Genomic DNA, 18,923 nt, shown 5'->3' with positions numbered 1-18,923 from the left:
TACATATCTCTGGCACTATTGGTTCAATTTGCAACAAGGGGGCTACAATCAAGGCTGTTATATTTCCCTCCTACACAGTTTGTGACTTAAGGGTTTCCGGAGCCCTTCCTACATGAGGCACAGATTATCCAGTTAGGGTAAGCGGGTAATGAGCTTGCCTCACATTTTAGAATGGAAGTGTGATGCATGGGTGCACACCCATAATTGGCGCATGCAAATGAGCATGCTATGTGCGTCTTTTTCAGCCTATCATTGTAATCATTGTGTTTTCTTGTTATTTTCTAGGTATCTAGGAAAGTGCGGGACGACAAAGATCAGCCAGAGTTAAAAGTGGGATTAACGAATACATGCCACAATATGATGCTGTGTTCTGCCCCGACGAATACCATGGCCTCTTGTGATTTAAGAGGCAGAAACATATTGACTTTCTAAGTGGGAATTGGGTATTGGTTTCTCTAGTCTCCACACCGGGGATTAATACCAAGCTGTGTGAAAGTGTGTTTCTGTTGCAGTACCTCCCGCCCCCCCAATACTCTACCTGGCTTTTATGCAACTTTGACTGTAGAGTCCTGGGTCCCTGCATTCCAGCTTCCCAGTAGCAGTGTTCTTTCCATAAAACGGTACCACAATTGGCACTTCAGAATCCCGTTTAAATCCCTTGTGTAGGAAAGTGCCTCTTTTTGCTGGTTTGTCCCCCACACATTTTGCCTGATGTTAATGCTCTTTGACTAAGTGTGCCCTGGGTTCCTGCTAACCAGGTACCCAGGGCCTGTGTTCTTTCCCCAAAACTGTGCTTTTGTAGAAATCGCACAGAACTGTAGTATTGAGTTCATTGGGCAGGTCAGCGTATCACCCGTTATCTATGCTGACGTCTAAGATTTTAAGCAGGATTTTGGCGACCCGCCTCCTACCTCACATGGTACAACTAGTTCATCGGGACCAGGCGGGTTTTATCCAGACCCAGAACACGGTCATTAATATATGACACCGCCTCCGTATATTGGATGCAGATCACGGGGATACCCCCAATGCTGCGGTACTATCGGTGGACATAGAGAAGGCATTTGATAGCCTGGAGTGGCCTTACTTGTACCCAGTTATGCGTGCATTTGTCCTGGGGGAGGCATTTGTGGGATGGACGGGATTACTGTACAGGGCTGCGACGGCGAGGGTGCGGACGGGGATATCCCCCTCCCCAGTAGGCCGGGGAACACGACAGGGGTGTCCACTATCACCACTGCTGTTTGCGTTAGCCATAGAGCCACTGGCTGTGCGTGCTAGGACGGGGCGGCACTACCAGGGCCTGGCCTTGCAGGGCGACGAGCAGTATATATCCCTATATGCCGATCTACTTATCTTCCTGGCCAATACGGGAGAGGCGTTGGAAGGGGCGACAATCCTGTTGCGGTGGTTCGGAGGGATTTCGGGGCTGGGGGTCAACTGGGGGAAGACTTGTCTCTTACCGGTGATTACATCAGCGGCAGGCCCTACTCTGGTAGAAGGAATTCGGTGGGAACCAAATTGCTTATCCTATCTTGGGACCAATATATATCATGCACCTGCCGATTTGCTGGGAGGGAATGTAGGAAGGGCCATTGGGGATTGGTTAGCATTGGCATATTGGGAGACGATGGGTGTCCAAGTAATAGGTGATTTGTACGAAGACGGGGTGTTGCTACCTTTTCAAGCACTACAGGACAGGTATGGTCTGCCGCGAGGGGATTATTTGTTGCATGCAGCCCTGACCTCAACAATACAATGCCATTGGAAGGAGGGGAATTCAGAACCACTGACCTCTATGGCATGACAATTTGTTGTGATGGCGGCAGGTACGTTAAAGGCGGTTACTTGCCTCTACAGGCGGCTGGTCCCTTACAGCCGCTGCAAGAAATACAGAGAAAATGTGAGGTGGCTCTGGGAAAGAAATACCGAAAACAACATGGGCTCAATTGGTTCGGAGTACCTGGAAGGGTACTTGGAATGCCAGATTTCAATTAAAACAATTCTTCATATTGCATATGGCTTATTTGACTCTGGCCAAGATTGATAGGTACTTCCAGATAGATAATGCCCAGTGCCCGAGCTGTAGCTTAGAAGGGGCGGAGTTGCATCACATGCTGTGGAGTTGCGGACAGTTTGGAACATACTGGAAGGAGGTAGTCTAACTGCTCCGTGGAATTACAGAGCACCGTCTAGACACTGACATGGGCACCTATCTATTGCATTGGTTTCCGCATACTCCCAAAACGAAAATCACGAGCAAGTTTTTGGACCTAGGCCTACTACTAGCTAAGAGAGAGATCACGGCCCAATGGAAGTCACGGCGAGGGCCTAACAAAGGGAAGTGGAAATCGGAACTACTTAAATGGGCTAGCACAGATTGCAACAGGCTAAACGTTCCAATAATGGGAAGGCGATTGACGCAGCAAGGGCGTGGGATGAGCTAGTAATAGCACTACAGACACCAGAGACTGATTCGGAGGGGGACAATGCTGAGGAGGCTCCAATGGGTTCCCCTTGACTGCTCACGGAGCAGGGACGGAGCTATATGTCTAGCCATGAGGTGAATGGCTGAGATAATCTGAGATGCACTGAGACCAGTGGGTATTGTCCCCCCCCAAACATCCCGGAACAAGACACAAAGGAACTGGTAATACTACTATGATAGACGAGTAGGGACCTGGACACACCGGCTGCAGAGGGAGGTGGGAGGGAGTTTGATTGCGATGGCTTATTGTTATTTATATGACTTGCACTGTCAAACGTAGGCATTAAATGGCTGACAACTAGCTCCTAATAACATATGCAAGGGCATCGGGATACTTGCAGTCCAGTGACCAATATCGCACAACAATAAAGAAACGACGGCCCATCGAAGGAGAATGTGGGGGTGTTAGAAATGTTCATAAGATGTATGGTACAGACGTTAATCACGGATGTATACTTGCAATGCGTTGTTTGTAAGATAATGAAAACAGATTAAAAAAAGTCTTGTATTAATAGTGTTGCTTATCCAGCGCAAGTCACACATTTCAATTTCCCTATGAGTGCAGAATGTACACCTCCTGTAAGCTTGAGTACATTCAGTGCCAAGAGCTACTACTTACCTACTAATTTGTTTGCGTACTTTGCTTTATTTTAAAGAGTGAGTTTGCATTCCAGGCTCCCCCATCTTGGTTGCAAGAATATTGCATGAATAAATCCCTTGGCTGGTCCAGACTGAAGGATCAGGTTCATCAGCTCGTTTCTATACCAATAATTGGACTTTTTACCACAGAATTATTATTTTTTGGGTGGTGGGGGAAGGACATTACAATATGTGCAATTTTTTTTAAGATGGGGAATCAGTGTCAGATTACTTAAAATATTTCTTCAACTATCAACAGAGAATAGCATGTGGGTGGATAAAATGAGGTCCTCATTTGGGCCGCGGTAGTCTCTGCGGACACATATTGCTGGCTTCCACACTCTTGGCTGCTTTTTGTCTTAATATTTAGATTTTTATGGTTAATGGTGTAAAACAGATATGGGACCCTTTGAAGTTGATTTTCTGAGGCTCACTATTGTGCTCTACGCAGGTGAGGGGGGGCGCAGGTGAGGGGGGCGCAGGTGAGGGGGGCGCAGGTGAGGGGGGCGCAGGTGAGGGGGGGCACAGGTGAGGGGGGGCACAGGTGAGGGGGGGCACAGGTGAGGGGGGGCACAGGTGAGGGGGGGCACAGGTGAGGGGGGGCACAGGTGAGGGGGGCACAGGTGAGGGGGGCGCAGGTGAGGGGGGGGCGCAGGTGAGGGGGGGCGCAGGTGAGGGGGGGCGCAGGTGAGGGGGGGCGCAGGTGAGGGGGGCGCAGGTGAGGGGGGCGCAGGTGAGGGGGGCGCAGGTGAGGGGGGCGCAGGTGAGGGGGGCGCAGGTGAGGGGGGCGCAGGTGAGGGGGGCGCAGGTGAGGGGGGGCGCAGGTGAGGGGGGGCGCAGGTGAGGGGGGCGCAGGTGAGGGGGGGCCCAGGTGAGGGGGGGCCCAGGTGAGGGGGGCGCAGGTGAGGAGCCAGCCAGGAGAAGGGTGGCTCGGTCCAGCCCTGCTTTCATGCTCCAGTAACAAGGTCGTTGGCGAGGTTGGGGGCGCAGGGCTCATCATCATCACAGAACGAGGGAGGAAGAGAGAAAGGCGGAAACGGACTTCCACGGTACGCATCACCACCAAAATAACATGAAAGAAGCCATTTTACGGCTCATTAAAACACAGCGAGGGAGCGAGAGGAGGGGAGGGAAAGAAGAAGACGGTGCAAGGGAGAGAGCCTGGACAGAGAGAGGCGGGGGAGGCGGTGGGGGAGAGGCAAGGAGAGATACAGTGAAGAGGTCCGGGAAGGAAGAAACAGACAAGGAGGTAGAGTTAGATTGGACGTCGAGGATGGGAGGGAGGTGGGGGGGAGTTGGGGGGGGGGGGGGGAAGGCAGAAGGTGGCATTTTATGGGTCATTAAATTCAAAGGGGAGACTGAAGAAAAGACAACATTGGATTTAAAAAGAGAGAAGGGCGTGTGGTAGAGGGGAAAGAGATAACATGGCAGAGAGTAGACCGGAGACAGTTTAGAGAGGCGGAGAAAAGTGTCAGGGAGAGGCCGACAGTATGGCAGGACTTTGCATCTGACCTGGTTTCCCCTCTGCGCGTCATCTTACGTGCTAGCATTACACAATAACCTTGGATACATACAGCAGGTTTGGACTGGGAGGCGTCACGTACATTGTCGTCAAAGCAATTTTATTAAACACTGAACGAGAAATGGGCCTCGTTAATAGCGTCATGGGGACTGCATTGTACAAAAAATGCAAGGAACAGCAACATTGGAATCTTCAAAAGAAACGGTCCCACTGGAGACTGCGCGAGGAAGTAATCCTGTGGAGTCTGTAGCAAGCACTGGGAAATGCCAGATTATGGGGGCACCGTGCAACAGGGCAGCATTCTAAACTAATGGGACTACAGAGAGCGCGAGGCACTGCGAGATTGAGGACTACAGAAAGCACGAGGAAACGTCAGACTCCTGTGGATAAGTGGAGTGTGTGCAGCATGAGGATATGTGAAACCGAGGACAGTGCAGCATAAGGAGATGTGAGACCGAGGACTGGGTGCAGCATAAGGATTTGACACAGAGGATTGTGTGCCGCATAAGGAGATGGGAGACCGAGGACTAGGTGCAATATAAGAACGTGAAAGCAACTTAAGTAGGGGAGTCGACAAACAGACAGTGAGAGCCGCGCGGCTGTGAAAGTGATACGGCTGCGAAATTGATCACAATCATGGGCTGTAAGGGTGCCCGCAAGCAATGCACTTAATGAGCCATGATGAGACAGGAAAGCCAGATGGCGCCTGTGCTCATAAATGTGCGCGGAACCGCACGCTCTAGGCCACACAAAAAGCGGTGGTCGGCTTTTTGAAGCCCACTCACTAAATGTCTCGACAGAACAGCGCATGCGCTGGCTCAGGCGAGACCTAAAAAAACGTTAGGAGACAATCATTTTTCCCGGGATGGCAGTTTAAATGTGCTGACAGTAAATACTGAAGAAAGTGTGCTGTGAATCCTGTTAATATTAATCTTGGCAAACAAAGCAAAAGTAAAACATTAATATAAAACTTTAAGCTTACTTTATGGATTTTTTGTCAAATAAATCCAAATAACTAAATAAGGCAAGGTTATAAATGTTATTATAACACCTGCAGCTCAAGGAAAAGTTTGCAATCAGATTGTTTAAACAACCTAAAAGACTTGGCTAAAAAGGACTGATGTATACATTTTGGAGGCAGTCCACATTTGAAACAACTTATTTACATACCTTAATTTTGTCAGTATCCATGCCAGTATTTGCAATCAGTATTTTTGCATTCTCAATACGTTTTGGTTGATTGACTCCTATTTTCTTATCAAGTAAGAAACCTGTTCCAAAAGACAGATGTGAGAGTCACTACAAGTGTAAGTACTGCGTGAGGCAAAAAAGATGATCCTATTAATAAACTGATATGGTAGATAAATACATAAATTGTTAAAACAATGCAGCGTTATTCCTTGGAGCCCTAACATTCATATGACAAACCTAAGTTTGATAACTTTTGAACAGTTCAGCAGTGCTGATGGAATGAAAAATCACTCAAACTAAACAAACATGGAAAAACTACTTTATCTTTTAGGAGGTATCCATTGATGATCATAACCACTGAATAGTGCTGCACAAGTGCGAGAACCCCCAGCACTTATGCAAAATATAAAAAAGGCACCTTTCTTTATAAAAGTGATTTGGAAATCTAAATTCTATTTTAGGTAGACTGAAGGCTATATTGGATGAATTTAAACCTCTAAAAAAAGCCAATTACACTTTAAAAAAAAGTCTCTAGCTAAAGAAATGACAACAAAAACTTTCTTGTAAAGGAAAATTATGATGAAAGAACAGCAATGTAGGTAGACTGCAGCTCACAGAGGTTGGGAAAGCACATTCCGAAAGTTTTCGCTACGACCTATCAGTGGATGTAGCTCTAATTCTGTGTCCAGCTCCTGCAGTCAGAATCCTGGAGCAGTGTGTTCAACATGTTACGAGACCAACATTGTTTTTCAGTCTTACTGACTGGTAACAGTTTCTGTTCTTACCAAAATTACATCCTATTGAAAAGTGCCTAGAATGTGGGAGACAGAAGGTAGAGAAATACCGCCAAGATGCCATCATGATTTGGCTTCCTGACTCACATTTTCAGAAACAATGTAGTTAGACATAAAGAACTATGAAGGGCAAAGAAAAGGAAAATGCTGCATTGCAAGAAAACCAGGCGGTGCCCGGAATCTTAGCATATCTCTTAGCATATCTGAGGAGCATGGATCAGGGTCATCTTCAACCTTTCCTCCTACTCTTGTATTTGCAGACATCACCAGATGGAGAAATGTAAATATATCTTATCAAGTTTGACAATGAACACATTTGATGTCAAGGTCCACAACTGTGAAAAACTTGCTCACCTTCAAGAGCTGGTAGAGTCATGCTACTCGACTTCAAATGACACTAGAACTTCAAAACCTACTGTTTGTGCTTGCACGCAGTCATGCAAATCTACCTCGAAAGGCGCCATACCGTCACAACATATTGACACCCAAGAACAACAATACTGAAGCACAAAGGACACCGCTATACCTCACTGTCATGACTTAGGAAGTTTAAAGGTAAATGCCTGCCAGCAGCATCAGAGTATTCTGGAGCATATTTACCTACAAGAGATTTCACTCCATTGCTATACCAAACACTCTGATACCTCGTTGACATTCTATTTCAGACCACTAATCTCCACCGGGACAAACAATGATTTAATGGAGTTTTCCAACAAAGTCAGTGGTTATGGAGAAATAACGGAGACTGGTGCCTGCTATGCTACCTGTGGTTCCAGGCACAGCTCTATCAACTCCACCTGCAGCACTGGTCTGTAGGAGCCACACTTGGGTTCCGAACAGGTATATACTTCTCAATGTCCTACCACTTGAAAAAGGCACCATTCAAGTCACCATACCAAACATTTGCACTAAAGATATCACTCTTCCAAAAATATTTAAAAAAATGTATTTTCAATCTGATAGGGAGACATGCGATAAAGGGGATTAAAAACATGAGACTTTTTTGTTGCTCAGTAACAAGTATTCCACTTGGTTAATTAGGTCTTATTTTGTTTCTTTTTTTGAATGCATAAATTAAGATGCTTAGCTTGGAATGTTGCGGGGTTAAATAGTAAGAGCAAGAGACGTTTGGTGTCGGAAGAGCTGAGACTGCATAACCCACACTTTGTTTTATTATCTGAAACGCATATTGCTCAGAAGGACAAAAAATTGCTATGTCAAATTGGATATGATACTATAATCAGCTCTGCTTTTGGGGATTCTATTAGAGGGGTTGCCATCCTTAAGGACAAACTATTTAGAGCAGAAATTCTGAAAACTGCTCACGATAAAGATGGCAGATGGGCTATTGCTCAGCTAAGTATTGAAAATCATAAATATGTTTTATGTGTGGTTTATGGCTCAAACAGGGATGAACCTAGGGTTTTTGATCATCTGAACGTAGAACTTCTGAACTGAGGGGGGGAGCTCATTATAATGGGTGATTTTAATTGCATTATCAACAAGATACCACTAGACCCGGGAGCTTCCAGCGGATGCGGAAAACCAGGGTTTCTATTCGGGATATTTGCCGTACCCATAACATAAAAGATGCTTGGCCCACCATACATCCAAACACTCCTGGGTACACCTATTATTCTGTGCCTCATAAATCATGCTCCCGTTTGGATATGGCTTTAGGCAACAACAATTTATTGAATACCAGTTCTATGGAGGTGTGTCCGCGAATCTCCTCGGACCATAACCCTATAATGCTGATATTTTCCACTCCACATTCTCGTTCTTGCACCAGACCATTCTCTTTCCCCAGATATCTAGTATCAGACTCTGTTTTTATAGCTCAGCTTAAAATTCATCTCACTAATTTTATCGAGCTTAATCAGAATTCTACTACATGCACCATGGTCTGGGATGCCTGTAAGGCAAGTATTCGGGGCTTCACGCAGGGATATGTGCTCAGACAAAACTTGGAGTGCCGTAAACTGAAAGAATCTTTAACCTCTAGCATTGCCGCACAAGAAAGACTGCTTGCTACAGCTTTACGGCTAAACCCAACTGCAGTAGCTGAAATAAGTTTGAAATTAGGTCAACTAAAAGCTGACACTAAGGCAAAACTCTTCCAAAAAAATAGTGCCAATTTACACAAATTTAAAATAGCGCAATATGAGGGAGGGGATAAACTCGGCAAAATTCTGGCCTATAAGGTTGTGGAGGACAGAGCTAACACACTGATTGCTAATATCCGTGGATCTGATAACATGCTACATGATCAGCCGAATGACATACTAAAACAATTTTTGGATTTTTATAGTTCTTTATATACTCCGGAGTCTTCCCCATGTGTAACATCAATACAGGACTATTTGGATGAGAATGCAATAAACATTTGTAATATCTCAGAAATGGATCGACTCTCGGAAGATATTACTGGACTAGAGCTTAGACTGGCTATTGCTTCTTTACCTGTCAGGAAGGCCGCAGGGGAAGATACCATCCCTCTGGAGATTTATAAAATCTGCCTAGAGGAACTGTCACCTTTACTGCTACAAGTAATACAATCCATAGGGGTAACTGGAAAAGCTCCCAACTCTTGGAACAGGGCTAAAGGAATATGCTACTTACCAGTATGCATCTGTTCTTGGCATGTAGGGCCGCTGACATTCATATCTGTGCATAGATCGCCGCCTAGTGTTGGGTCCGGATGATTGCAGATTGTTGTCCTGGAAGAGTCTAAGTATCACGGATAGATGGCTCCTCCCTCGGACTACAGTGCGCATGGGCATCCTCTGATTTTTCGCCATTGTGGCAGAGATGGAGTATAGTACAGTAAGAGATGTCCATGCAAAGAGTGAATGCTGCAGCTGCGACAAGCACCGGGGAGGGGGGTGGGCGATATGAATGTCAGCAGCCCTACATGCCAAAAACAGATGCTGAACAGATGCATACTGGTAAGTAGCATATTCCGTTCGAGGCATGTGGGCTGCTGAATTCAAATCTGTGCATAGAATGTATAGCAGTATCTACCTTAGCGGTGGCTACCTGTGTCAGCTGCAGCACTTTGGAAAAGAGTTTTGAGAACAGCCTGTCCTACAGCAGCTTGCTGTTTTGAATGTACATCTACACAATAGTGTTGGTAAATGTATGTGTGGTTGACCATGTGGCTGCTCTACAGATTTCGGGTAAGGGAATGTTACCGAGGAAAGCCATGGATGCCCCTAGCTTGCATGTGGAATGCGCCCTAGGGGGAACTGTTAAGGTGCGTTTTGCTTTTAAATAACATTTGTATGCACTTAACGATCCATCTGGCTATACCCGATTTAGAAATGGGGTTACCTTTGTGTTGCGGTGAGAAAGCAACAAACAACGGTTTTGTTTTTTGAAATGCCTTAGTTCCATCTATGTAGTATAGCAGGGCTCTTTTGACATCAAGAGTATGCAAGGCCCTTTCAGCCACTGTCTGTGGGTTTTGAAAGAACACTGGCAGTTCTATTGTTTGATTTATATGAAAATGGGATACCACCTTTGGCATGAATTTAGGGTTTGTTCTGATAACTACTCTATTTGCATGTACTTGAATGAATGGCTCCTGAATAGTTAGGGCTTGCAGCTCACTAACTCTTCTCAGTGAAGTAATGGCAATGAGGAAAGCCACCTTCCAAGTAAGAAATTGTAGTTCGCATGAGTGTAGTGGTTCAAAAGGTGGTCCCATAAGTCTGGTTAAAACGACGTTTAGATTCCAGACTGGTGAAGGTGGGTGTCTTGGAGGAATTATGCGTTTAAGTCCTTCCATAAACGCTTTAATTGCTGGCACCCTAAATAATGAAAGGTGTTGCCTGTTTTGCAGATATGCTGCTAACGCAGCTAAATGTACCCTGATGGATGAATAGGCTAAATTGCAACGTTGTAGGTGTAAGCATCAAGTGGGTTAATGTCATTGTTATTACAGTAAATGACGAAACGCTTCCACTTTTCTGCATAACAAGCTCTGGTAGTGGGTTTTCTTGCCTCCTTGATAATATTCATGCAGTCTGGGGGCAAGTTTAGGTATCCAAACTCTAGGACTTCAGGAGCCAGATCGCCAGGTTCAGCTGTTGCGGGTCTGGGTATTGGATTTCTCCATGGCTCTGAGTTAGAAGATTGGGTGTGAGTCGCAGTCTTTGATGAGGCACCACTGACAGTTCTAGGAACGTTGTGTACCACGGTTGCCTTGCCCATGTGGGAGCAACTAGGATCAGTGTCACCGAATGTTGTCGCATTTTGCGTGCCACTAGCGGTATTAATGGAGCTAGGGGAAAAGCGTACGCAAATTTGCCTGACCAGTTCATCCATATTGCATTGCCCTGCGACTGCGGATGTGGGAACCTGGCGGTAAAGTACTGGCATTTTGCGTTTTCGCTTGTGGCAAAGATATCTATCTCTGGGTGTCCCCATTTGCGGAAGAATGGTTGGAGCACTTTGGGGTGAATTTCCCATTCGTGCATCTGTTGGCTGTGCCTGCTGAGCAGGTCGGCTACCTGATTGTCCTTGCCTGGGAGGTGTTCTGCCATGAGAAACATGTTCCTCTGAATGGCCCATTTCCACATCGCTTGAGCTAGGTGCGACAGCTGTTGTGAGTGTGTTCCTCCCTGTTTTTGAATGTAATACATAGCTGTCATGTTGTCCGTCCGGATCAACACAGTTTGTTGCTTAAGTGTGTCTTGAAAGCTTTTAGGGCTAGAAAGACCGTCATCAACTCTAGAAGGTTGATATGCATTTTCTTTTGCTGTACAGTCCAGAGTCCCTGTACTGTGTAGTGTAGGACATGGGCTCCCCATCCTACTAGGGATGAGTCCGCGGTTAACACAATTTGTGGGACAGGCTCTTGGAACAGTCGTCCCTTGCAAAGGTTTTGTGGATTCCACCAATGCAGAGAGTTGTATGCCCGACTGGTCACCAACACTAGGTCCTTTAATTGCCCGTGAGCCTGGTTCCACTGCCTTGCTAGGCATTCTTGGAGCAGACGCATATTTTATTTTATTTATTTTCAAAGTTTTATATAGCGCGAACAAGATCTTCACAGATATCAGAGCGCTTTACATAGAGGGGTACATGAGGGAACAGTCAAACAATAAATCAATAGATCATATAGTACAGATAGGTGGCTGCAAAGCCCATCACATGAGTAATTAGACAACTCATACAAATAAGTAAATGGGTCAAGCATGTAGTACAAATCGGTGCAGGGTGTTAACAGAGTTCGAGATAATAGATCAAGTGTATTTAGCCATGAGGATAGCTTTTACTTCTTTTTTAAAGAGTGTAGTGGAAGAGATAAGCCTGGTTTCGGGAGGGAGTGAGTTCCAGATCCTAGGCGCCAATCCTGAGAAGGAGCGCTTGTATGTTTTTTCCTTCCTGAATCTTCGAGGTTTCAGCAGAAGATTGTTTGTGCCTCTCGTGTTTCTAATTCCCCCAGAGATTGTCAGTTTCTGAGCGAGGTAGCCGGGTGAGTTTAGGTGTACCGCCTTGTGTGTCATGCAGGCGATTTTCAGCTGTATTCTGGCTTCAAAAGGCAGCCAATTCAGGGATTTCAAGTCAGGGGTAATATGGGAGTGCTTTTTTGACCCAGTGATGAGTCTCGCTGCAGCATTCAGAGAAGCTCTTAGTGGTGCGGTAGTAGTTAGGGGGAGTCCGCAGAGGGCGTTGCTGCCGTATTCAATACGTGGGATGACTAGTGCTTGTACTGCTGTTTGGAAGTCTTTGGCTGGGAGGTAGGGTTTAAGTTTCCTCAGAGTATTGATCTGGAAGTTCGCTCCCTTTGTTGCCTTGCTGATATGTTGCTGCATGTTGAGGTTGGTGTCAAGTGTTATGCCTAAGGATTTTGCTGAATCCACTATGGTCGGTTGGACATTGAGTGCTGTTAGGTGCTTAAGCCATGTTTGTGTGGTAGATATTTTAGTGGGAGGTGAGATCAGAAGGAACTCAGTCTTCATAGCGTTGAGTTTGAGGTGGTTATCAGCCAGCCAAGATTGGGTGCTTCTGATCGTTGAGTTCAGACGCAAGATGTCTTTGGGGGATTGTAGCTTGAGATATATCTGAGTGTCATCGGCGTACATGTATATGTATATATATGTATGTATATGTAGCCTGGCATATGTAGCCTGGCATGAGGGACTATAAATATGCACGAGGCCATCATGCCTATTAGCTGCATAAACACTCGAGCTGGTAGTGAGTGTTGGGGTCTGAATTTTTGTATCAACGGTTGCATTCCCTTGATCCGTGCTGAGTTGGGATATGCCTTTGCTGCCAGTGTGTCTATTGTTGCTCCCAGGTACTGTTGGACGTGGGAGGGTTGTAGATGTGATTTTGGGTAGTTTAGAGAGAATCCTAAACTGTGCAGGAGATGTATGGTCTTTGACATGTGGTTGGCACATTGCTGGGCTGTTGGCGCGTGTATTAGCCAGTCGTCCAGATAAGGGTACACATGGATGGGTTGCCTTCTGAGATGTGCTGCCATTGTAGCTAGACATTTGGTGAACACTCTCGGAGCTGTCGTGACACCAAATGGTAGGACTTTGAACTGGTAGTGTTGTCCCTGAATGGTGAACCTTAAATACTTTCTGTGAGCAGGGTGTATTGGTATATGAAAGTATGAGTCTTTGAGGTCTAAGGTTGCTAGGAAGTCTCCCTGGCGAAGCAATGGTAAGACTTGCTGAAGAGTGAGCATTTGGAAATGCTCCGACAAAAATGTACAGGTTGAGGGGCCAGAGGTCCAGTATTGGCCTGAGAGACCTGTCCTTTTTTGGAATGAGGAAGTATAGGGAGTATACTCCTGTTCCCTGATGTTGTACTGGGACTGGTTCTATGGCCCCCTTTTGCAGCATACTGATGACCTCTTGCTGTAGTAGCGTTATATGTTCCTGTGACATTGGACGGTGCACGGGTGGTATGTTGGGTAGTGGTGAGGTGACTTCGAAGCAATAGCCATGTTGGATAATTTGCCTGACCCACTTGTCTGTGGTGATATTTAACCAGACTGGCAGAAATTGTTGTATTCTTCCCCCGACTGGTGTTATGTGGTCTGGGGGTAGTTGTAAGAAGTCACTGCTTGGTGTTAGTGGAGGATTATTTGCATTGCCTCCACGACCTCGTCCCTTGGTATTGTTTCCTCTGTATCCACCCCTGTTGGTGTTTTTGTTGTAAGTGGATTGTGGGTTACTTTTGTAGTTGGAGGATTGCTGTGAAGTATTACTTCGCGCTCCTCCTCTATAATTGGAGCGACGAAAGGAGCCCCGGTGTTGTTGGGACTGGAGAGCTCCCATAGACTTCGCAGTTTCCGCATCCTTTTTCATTTTGTCCAGAATTGAATCAACTGCTGGACCAAATAAAAAGTCTGGGTTGATTGGCTGATTAAGAATTGTGGATTGGACTTCATTCTTAAAGCCAGATATGCAAAGCCATGCGTGGCGCCTTAGCAGCACGCTTGTATTGATGGATCTGGCAGCTGTGTCTGCCGCGTCTAGGGCACATTTAATTGAGGCATTGGTGATGAGCTTACCCTCCTGTATAAGTTCATCCGCCTGCTGTTTGTAAGGATCAGGTAAGTGTTGGAGAATTTCTTCTAAACTGTCGTAGTGCGCCCTGTCATATCTGGCCAACAAGGCCTGTGTATTGGCTATTCTCCATGAGTTTGCTGCTTGAGCTGCCACTCTTGCCTGACGCCTCAAAGATTTTTGACTCTTTAGTAGTCTGTGAATTTGCACGTTTACGTGCGTTGGATACCACTAGGGAATCTAGGGGTAGCTGCCCCCTGATATATGTAGGATCTATAGGTGCAGCCCTATATTTCTTTTCAATTCTAGGGTTTATGACCCTTGCTCTAGCAGTGTCCTTAAAAATGGCACTTGCATGTTTTAATACACCTGTCAACATTAGGAGTGTTTTAACGTGCCTCTCAGATGTTGTTAATGTATCAAAGAGGAAGTCTTCCTCAATAGCATCAGAGTGCATATCTACATTATGGTAGGTTGCTGCTCTATCTAGTAGTGAATTAAAGGCTACTGTATCTTCTGTGGGTGATGGCTTAGTTGGGTATACTGCAGGGTCTGTAATGGGCAGAATTCCTAAAGTGTCTGGTTCTCCTTCCCCACCCCATGGCTGTGAGTTTGGCTCTGCATTTGGGTTTTGTGGATAACCAAACCCTACATCTGCCTCCTGATCTTCATCTGGGTTGTAGTCAGAGCGTGCAGGTGAGGTTGGGGCATATGGAGTACTAGGCATAGCTGGACTGATAGGTTCAAAGAATATAGGAGAGGTAGCACAGTCTTTTTCTTTAGGGGAATTCTAGAAAAGTCTTCAGTTGGCAGAGGTCTTTTCTTTTTGGTATAAACAGTCACTTTACCAGTCTGTGGGTCAATATACAGTTTTTTTCTTCCACAGTCTTTTGTTTAGGTGCTGTAGCCTTTGGTTTGTCTTTTTTTGGGTCGACGCCTTTTTTGGGTTCGACCGCTTTCGGTGGTTGGATCGGTCTTTGATGTTTTTCGACAGGTTTTGTTGGTTGAACGTCTTTGGCTGGCTTCACCACCTTTTTCGGACCGAGCGGTTTTGTTGGTTCGACAGTGTTCTTAGGTGTTTTTGGAGCCTGCGGTTTTGGCTCAATGCCCTTTTTCGGATCGATGGGCTTCGGCTCGACCGATTTACTTTGGTCCACCTTCGGTTTCGCTTTCGGTTCAACAGTAGTTTTGGGTGCAGGCCTTGTGCTTTCGTCGACCGGTTGTTTCCCCTTGTCGATATCGGAGGCTGCTTTGCTCGATTCAACGTACTTCTTGGGGGTCAAGTAGACGTGCTTTTGTTTTTGTGTCGGTTCGACGTGTTTTGGCTTCGAGGTTGACTCGACGGCTTTCGACTTCGAGCTCGACTCGACAGCTTTGGTCTTTGATATCGACTTGACGGTCTTTGGCTTCAAAGGTTGTATTGGTACTGTGGCCTTTGGGTCGATGCCCTTCGGCTTAGTGACCTTCGGGTCGACGTAATTCGGTCCGAAGACGGTATTGACGACAAGTTTCGGTGGAACCGATGTCGTATGTCGTGTCTCAGAGGGCTCTTTGTGTGTGTTCTTAGCCGGGCGGTGTGGCGGGGCTGTAGTACGAGGTTGTTTATCTCGGCTAAGGCCTGCTGGCGATGCCTCGACCGGAGTCTCTGATAGAGGTGTAGTGTCTATATGGGGCGGTGTACTCACAGGTCGTCATCGGAGTCGTCTTCAACCGCTACGATGTCCTGATCATATTCCTCGAGATAGACGATTGGTTCTCCCTCTTCGGGATAATAATCGGAGTCGGGCTCCGAGTATTGTCTTTCGTCTTGATCCGAGTCTTCGGCGCTCGCTAGATCTTCCTCATCATCGAAGATGTTCTCGGGCTCTGGCGCCGACCGTTGCATTTCCTGCCTTGCCGCTCGACGATTCCAGATAGTCTTTTTCGATCGGAACTGAGCACAGGCTAGGCAACTATCTTCATTGTGATCTGGAGATAGGCATTTGTTGCACACTGGATGCTTATCTGTGTGCGGGAACTTGGAGTTGCACTGCGGGCAGAACTTGAATGGACTTCGTTCCATCGACGGTCGGTCCACGTGGTGTCGAGAAGGCCTCACGGCCCGATTCGACGACCGGAGTGCAACAAAGTTGTAAAAAGTGTATCGGTACCGAACGCTGAACAATACCGACGGAGCCGAAGGCCTTTTGGCCTTTTGAAAAGTTTTTCTTGATTCCGAACTTGGAGAGTAGGAAAGTACATCCGAACCCAATGGCGGAGAAAAACAATCTGAGGATGGAGAGGAGGCCCATGCGCACTGTAGTCCGAGGGAGGGGCCACCTATCTCGTGATACTTCGAAGACTCTTCCAGGACAACTATGTGCAATCATCCGGACCCAACACTAGGCGGCGATCTATGCACAGATATGAATTCAGCAGCCCACATGCCTCGAACATAATTTTTTTCCTCAAAAAGGGCAAAGCAAAGGAGGATAGGGGATCATATAGACCGATCTCTCTTAATACCGATGCAAAAATATTTGCGAAAATTTTAGCGACTAGGTTGGCTCCTCTCATGCCTAAAATAATAAACCCGCAACAACATGGGTTTGTGATTGGGAGGGACACCACCAATCACGTTAATATGGCCATTACGGCGTTCGACGTGGCTGAGACGGAATCCACCCCACTCGGTATGATCTTGCTGGATGCCGAGAAGGCTTTTGACCGAGTGGGGTGGGATTATCTCTGGCAGGTTATGATAAAGATGGGGTTTAGGGGACAATTTGTAAAGGGGATACGGGCGCTGTATGATAACCCTACAGCTTGTATTAGCTATGGTGGGTTGACCTCCTCAGACTTTTCCATCTCACGGGGCACCCGCCAAGGCTGCCCTTTATCACCTCTATTTGCCCTCTCTTTGGAGCCATTTCTACACGCTCTTCAGGCACAACCGCGAATTACACCTTTTAGGTCCGGCTCACAGGCACTGAAAATTACGGCATACGCCGATATTGCTATTTATTCTCCAGGTGTTATAGAGGCACTACAAGGGATCACTATAGAGGCCTGCAAGTTTGGAAAAGTTTCCGGCTGTAAGCTCAACATAAACAAAACACAAATTATAGCTAATTATGTACCAGTGGCAGTGGTCCCAGAGATTTGTAAAGTCGCCACATATCTAGGCATTAAAATTACTTCTAAAATACGAAAATCAACCATATTAACTATAATGAATTAATTAAATTTACTACTTTGTTACTAAAAAAATGGCACAGACTCCCTTTGAACCTAATTGGCAGAATCAACTTCATTAAAATGAAGGTTTTACCTAAATTTCTTTATCTCTTTCGCTCAATTCCTCTAGCATTGAATAATTCTTTTTTTAAACAATTAGATGGAATCTTCAGTAGCTTTATTTGGGGATTCAAAAAAGCTCGAAGATCGTTGGCACTTTTAAAAAACAGTTTGGACAAGGGTGGCCTCAATTTTCCTGACGTTAAGCTATATTTCTGGGCCTCGTTTGTTAGGCGTCTTCGGTCTCTACTCAGTAGCGAAGACCCACTCTTTTTTCATTTGTTTATGCTAAAAGCAGACTCAAATATGTTTTTGTTCCGAGTTAATGACCAACTATTTTAAGAGGGTGAAATTCAAGACTGCCAAGGATGTAACTAGGATTTGGTCCAATATATTAGCATTCTGTAGGACTACTTTTTATCATCCGAAACTAAAGTTATGGGGTAATCCGGGTCTTCCCGGGATCTTCAACGATGGTGTGGCCCTTAGATGGTCTGCTCAGGGTATAAATGTCTTGGGGGACTTATATGGCGCACTAGGGTTCTTAGACTTTCACACACTGAAAATACTGTACGACTTACCGGAAGCAATGAGATTTAAATACTTACAGCTGCATGATTTTTTGATACGGATAAATAAAATTTATGAAATCTCAGACTGCGATATTTGGAATTGTCTATATGCATCTGAAAATAAGTCGACTATAAGCAAGGCTTACAGGTGTTTTAGTGCTTTTAAAACTGATGACTGCTTTAAACTAGCGGAGAAATGGAGTAGCAAAACTGGTCTAAATATTACATCTAAACAATAGCTAATTCTTTTTCTAACATTAATAATTCCGTGAGATCATCAAGTTTAAGGCTGCAACAATTTAGAACCACCTGCATGCTGTACTATACACCAGAACGGATTTCTAAGTGGTCCCTTAACAACACATATAGTGACCGTACTAAATGTCCTAAGTGTCAAGCTGTTGCAGCAGATCTGGAACATATGTTGTACTCCTGCCAAGCCCTAAGGGAATTCTGGACAGAACTACATAAAGTCTTAGAAATTAAGGAGATCCATCTACCTTCTATTACCGCTCTAACTGTACTACTCGATTTACATCCAGTCTCTGTCTGGGCCTGCACTTGTTACGATCCTTTTTTCCTGCGCAAAACTATTAGCCAGAGCCTGGCTTTCTCCTAAACCCCCTAACATCTCGGATTGGTGGCCATTAGTAAATGAAATTCACTCTATGGAGTTAGCCTTGGCAAAATTTAGAGGGGCTCCCTCATTAAGAAAATTCAGTAATATCTGGGGTAACTAAAAATCTAAACAATAATTACAACATTAATAGGAGGTTTTCCTTCTGTTGTGGGTCACTAGGAGGTCGCAGCACTCCTGCTGAATTGTTTCTTTTGTATGTATAATATGAATGTTTCCTCTTTTCATGTGTACCAAATGAAATCTGAAATATGTTTTGGGTACTATCTACA

The 18,923-nt window shown here is 45.6% G+C and overlaps 1 protein-coding gene across 1 annotated transcript in view; it reads right to left on the bottom strand.

Annotated features, from left to right (window-relative positions):
• CCT2 (chaperonin containing TCP1 subunit 2) overlaps positions 1 to 18,923 on the bottom strand; it is a 310,711-nt gene that overhangs the window by 175,701 nt on the left and 116,087 nt on the right. The window contains exon 8 of the mRNA XM_078678105.1: positions 5,820 to 5,920. Coding sequence (XP_078534231.1) covers positions 5,820 to 5,920 — 101 coding nt within the window. The remainder of the gene's footprint in view (positions 1 to 5,819; positions 5,921 to 18,923) is intronic.

This window comes from Lissotriton helveticus, chromosome 1_1 (assembly GCF_964261635.1).
Source record: "Lissotriton helveticus chromosome 1_1, aLisHel1.1, whole genome shotgun sequence".
NCBI classification, from domain to species: domain Eukaryota; kingdom Metazoa; phylum Chordata; class Amphibia; order Caudata; family Salamandridae; genus Lissotriton; species Lissotriton helveticus.
This window is presented reverse-complemented; position numbering and strand designations above follow the sequence as displayed.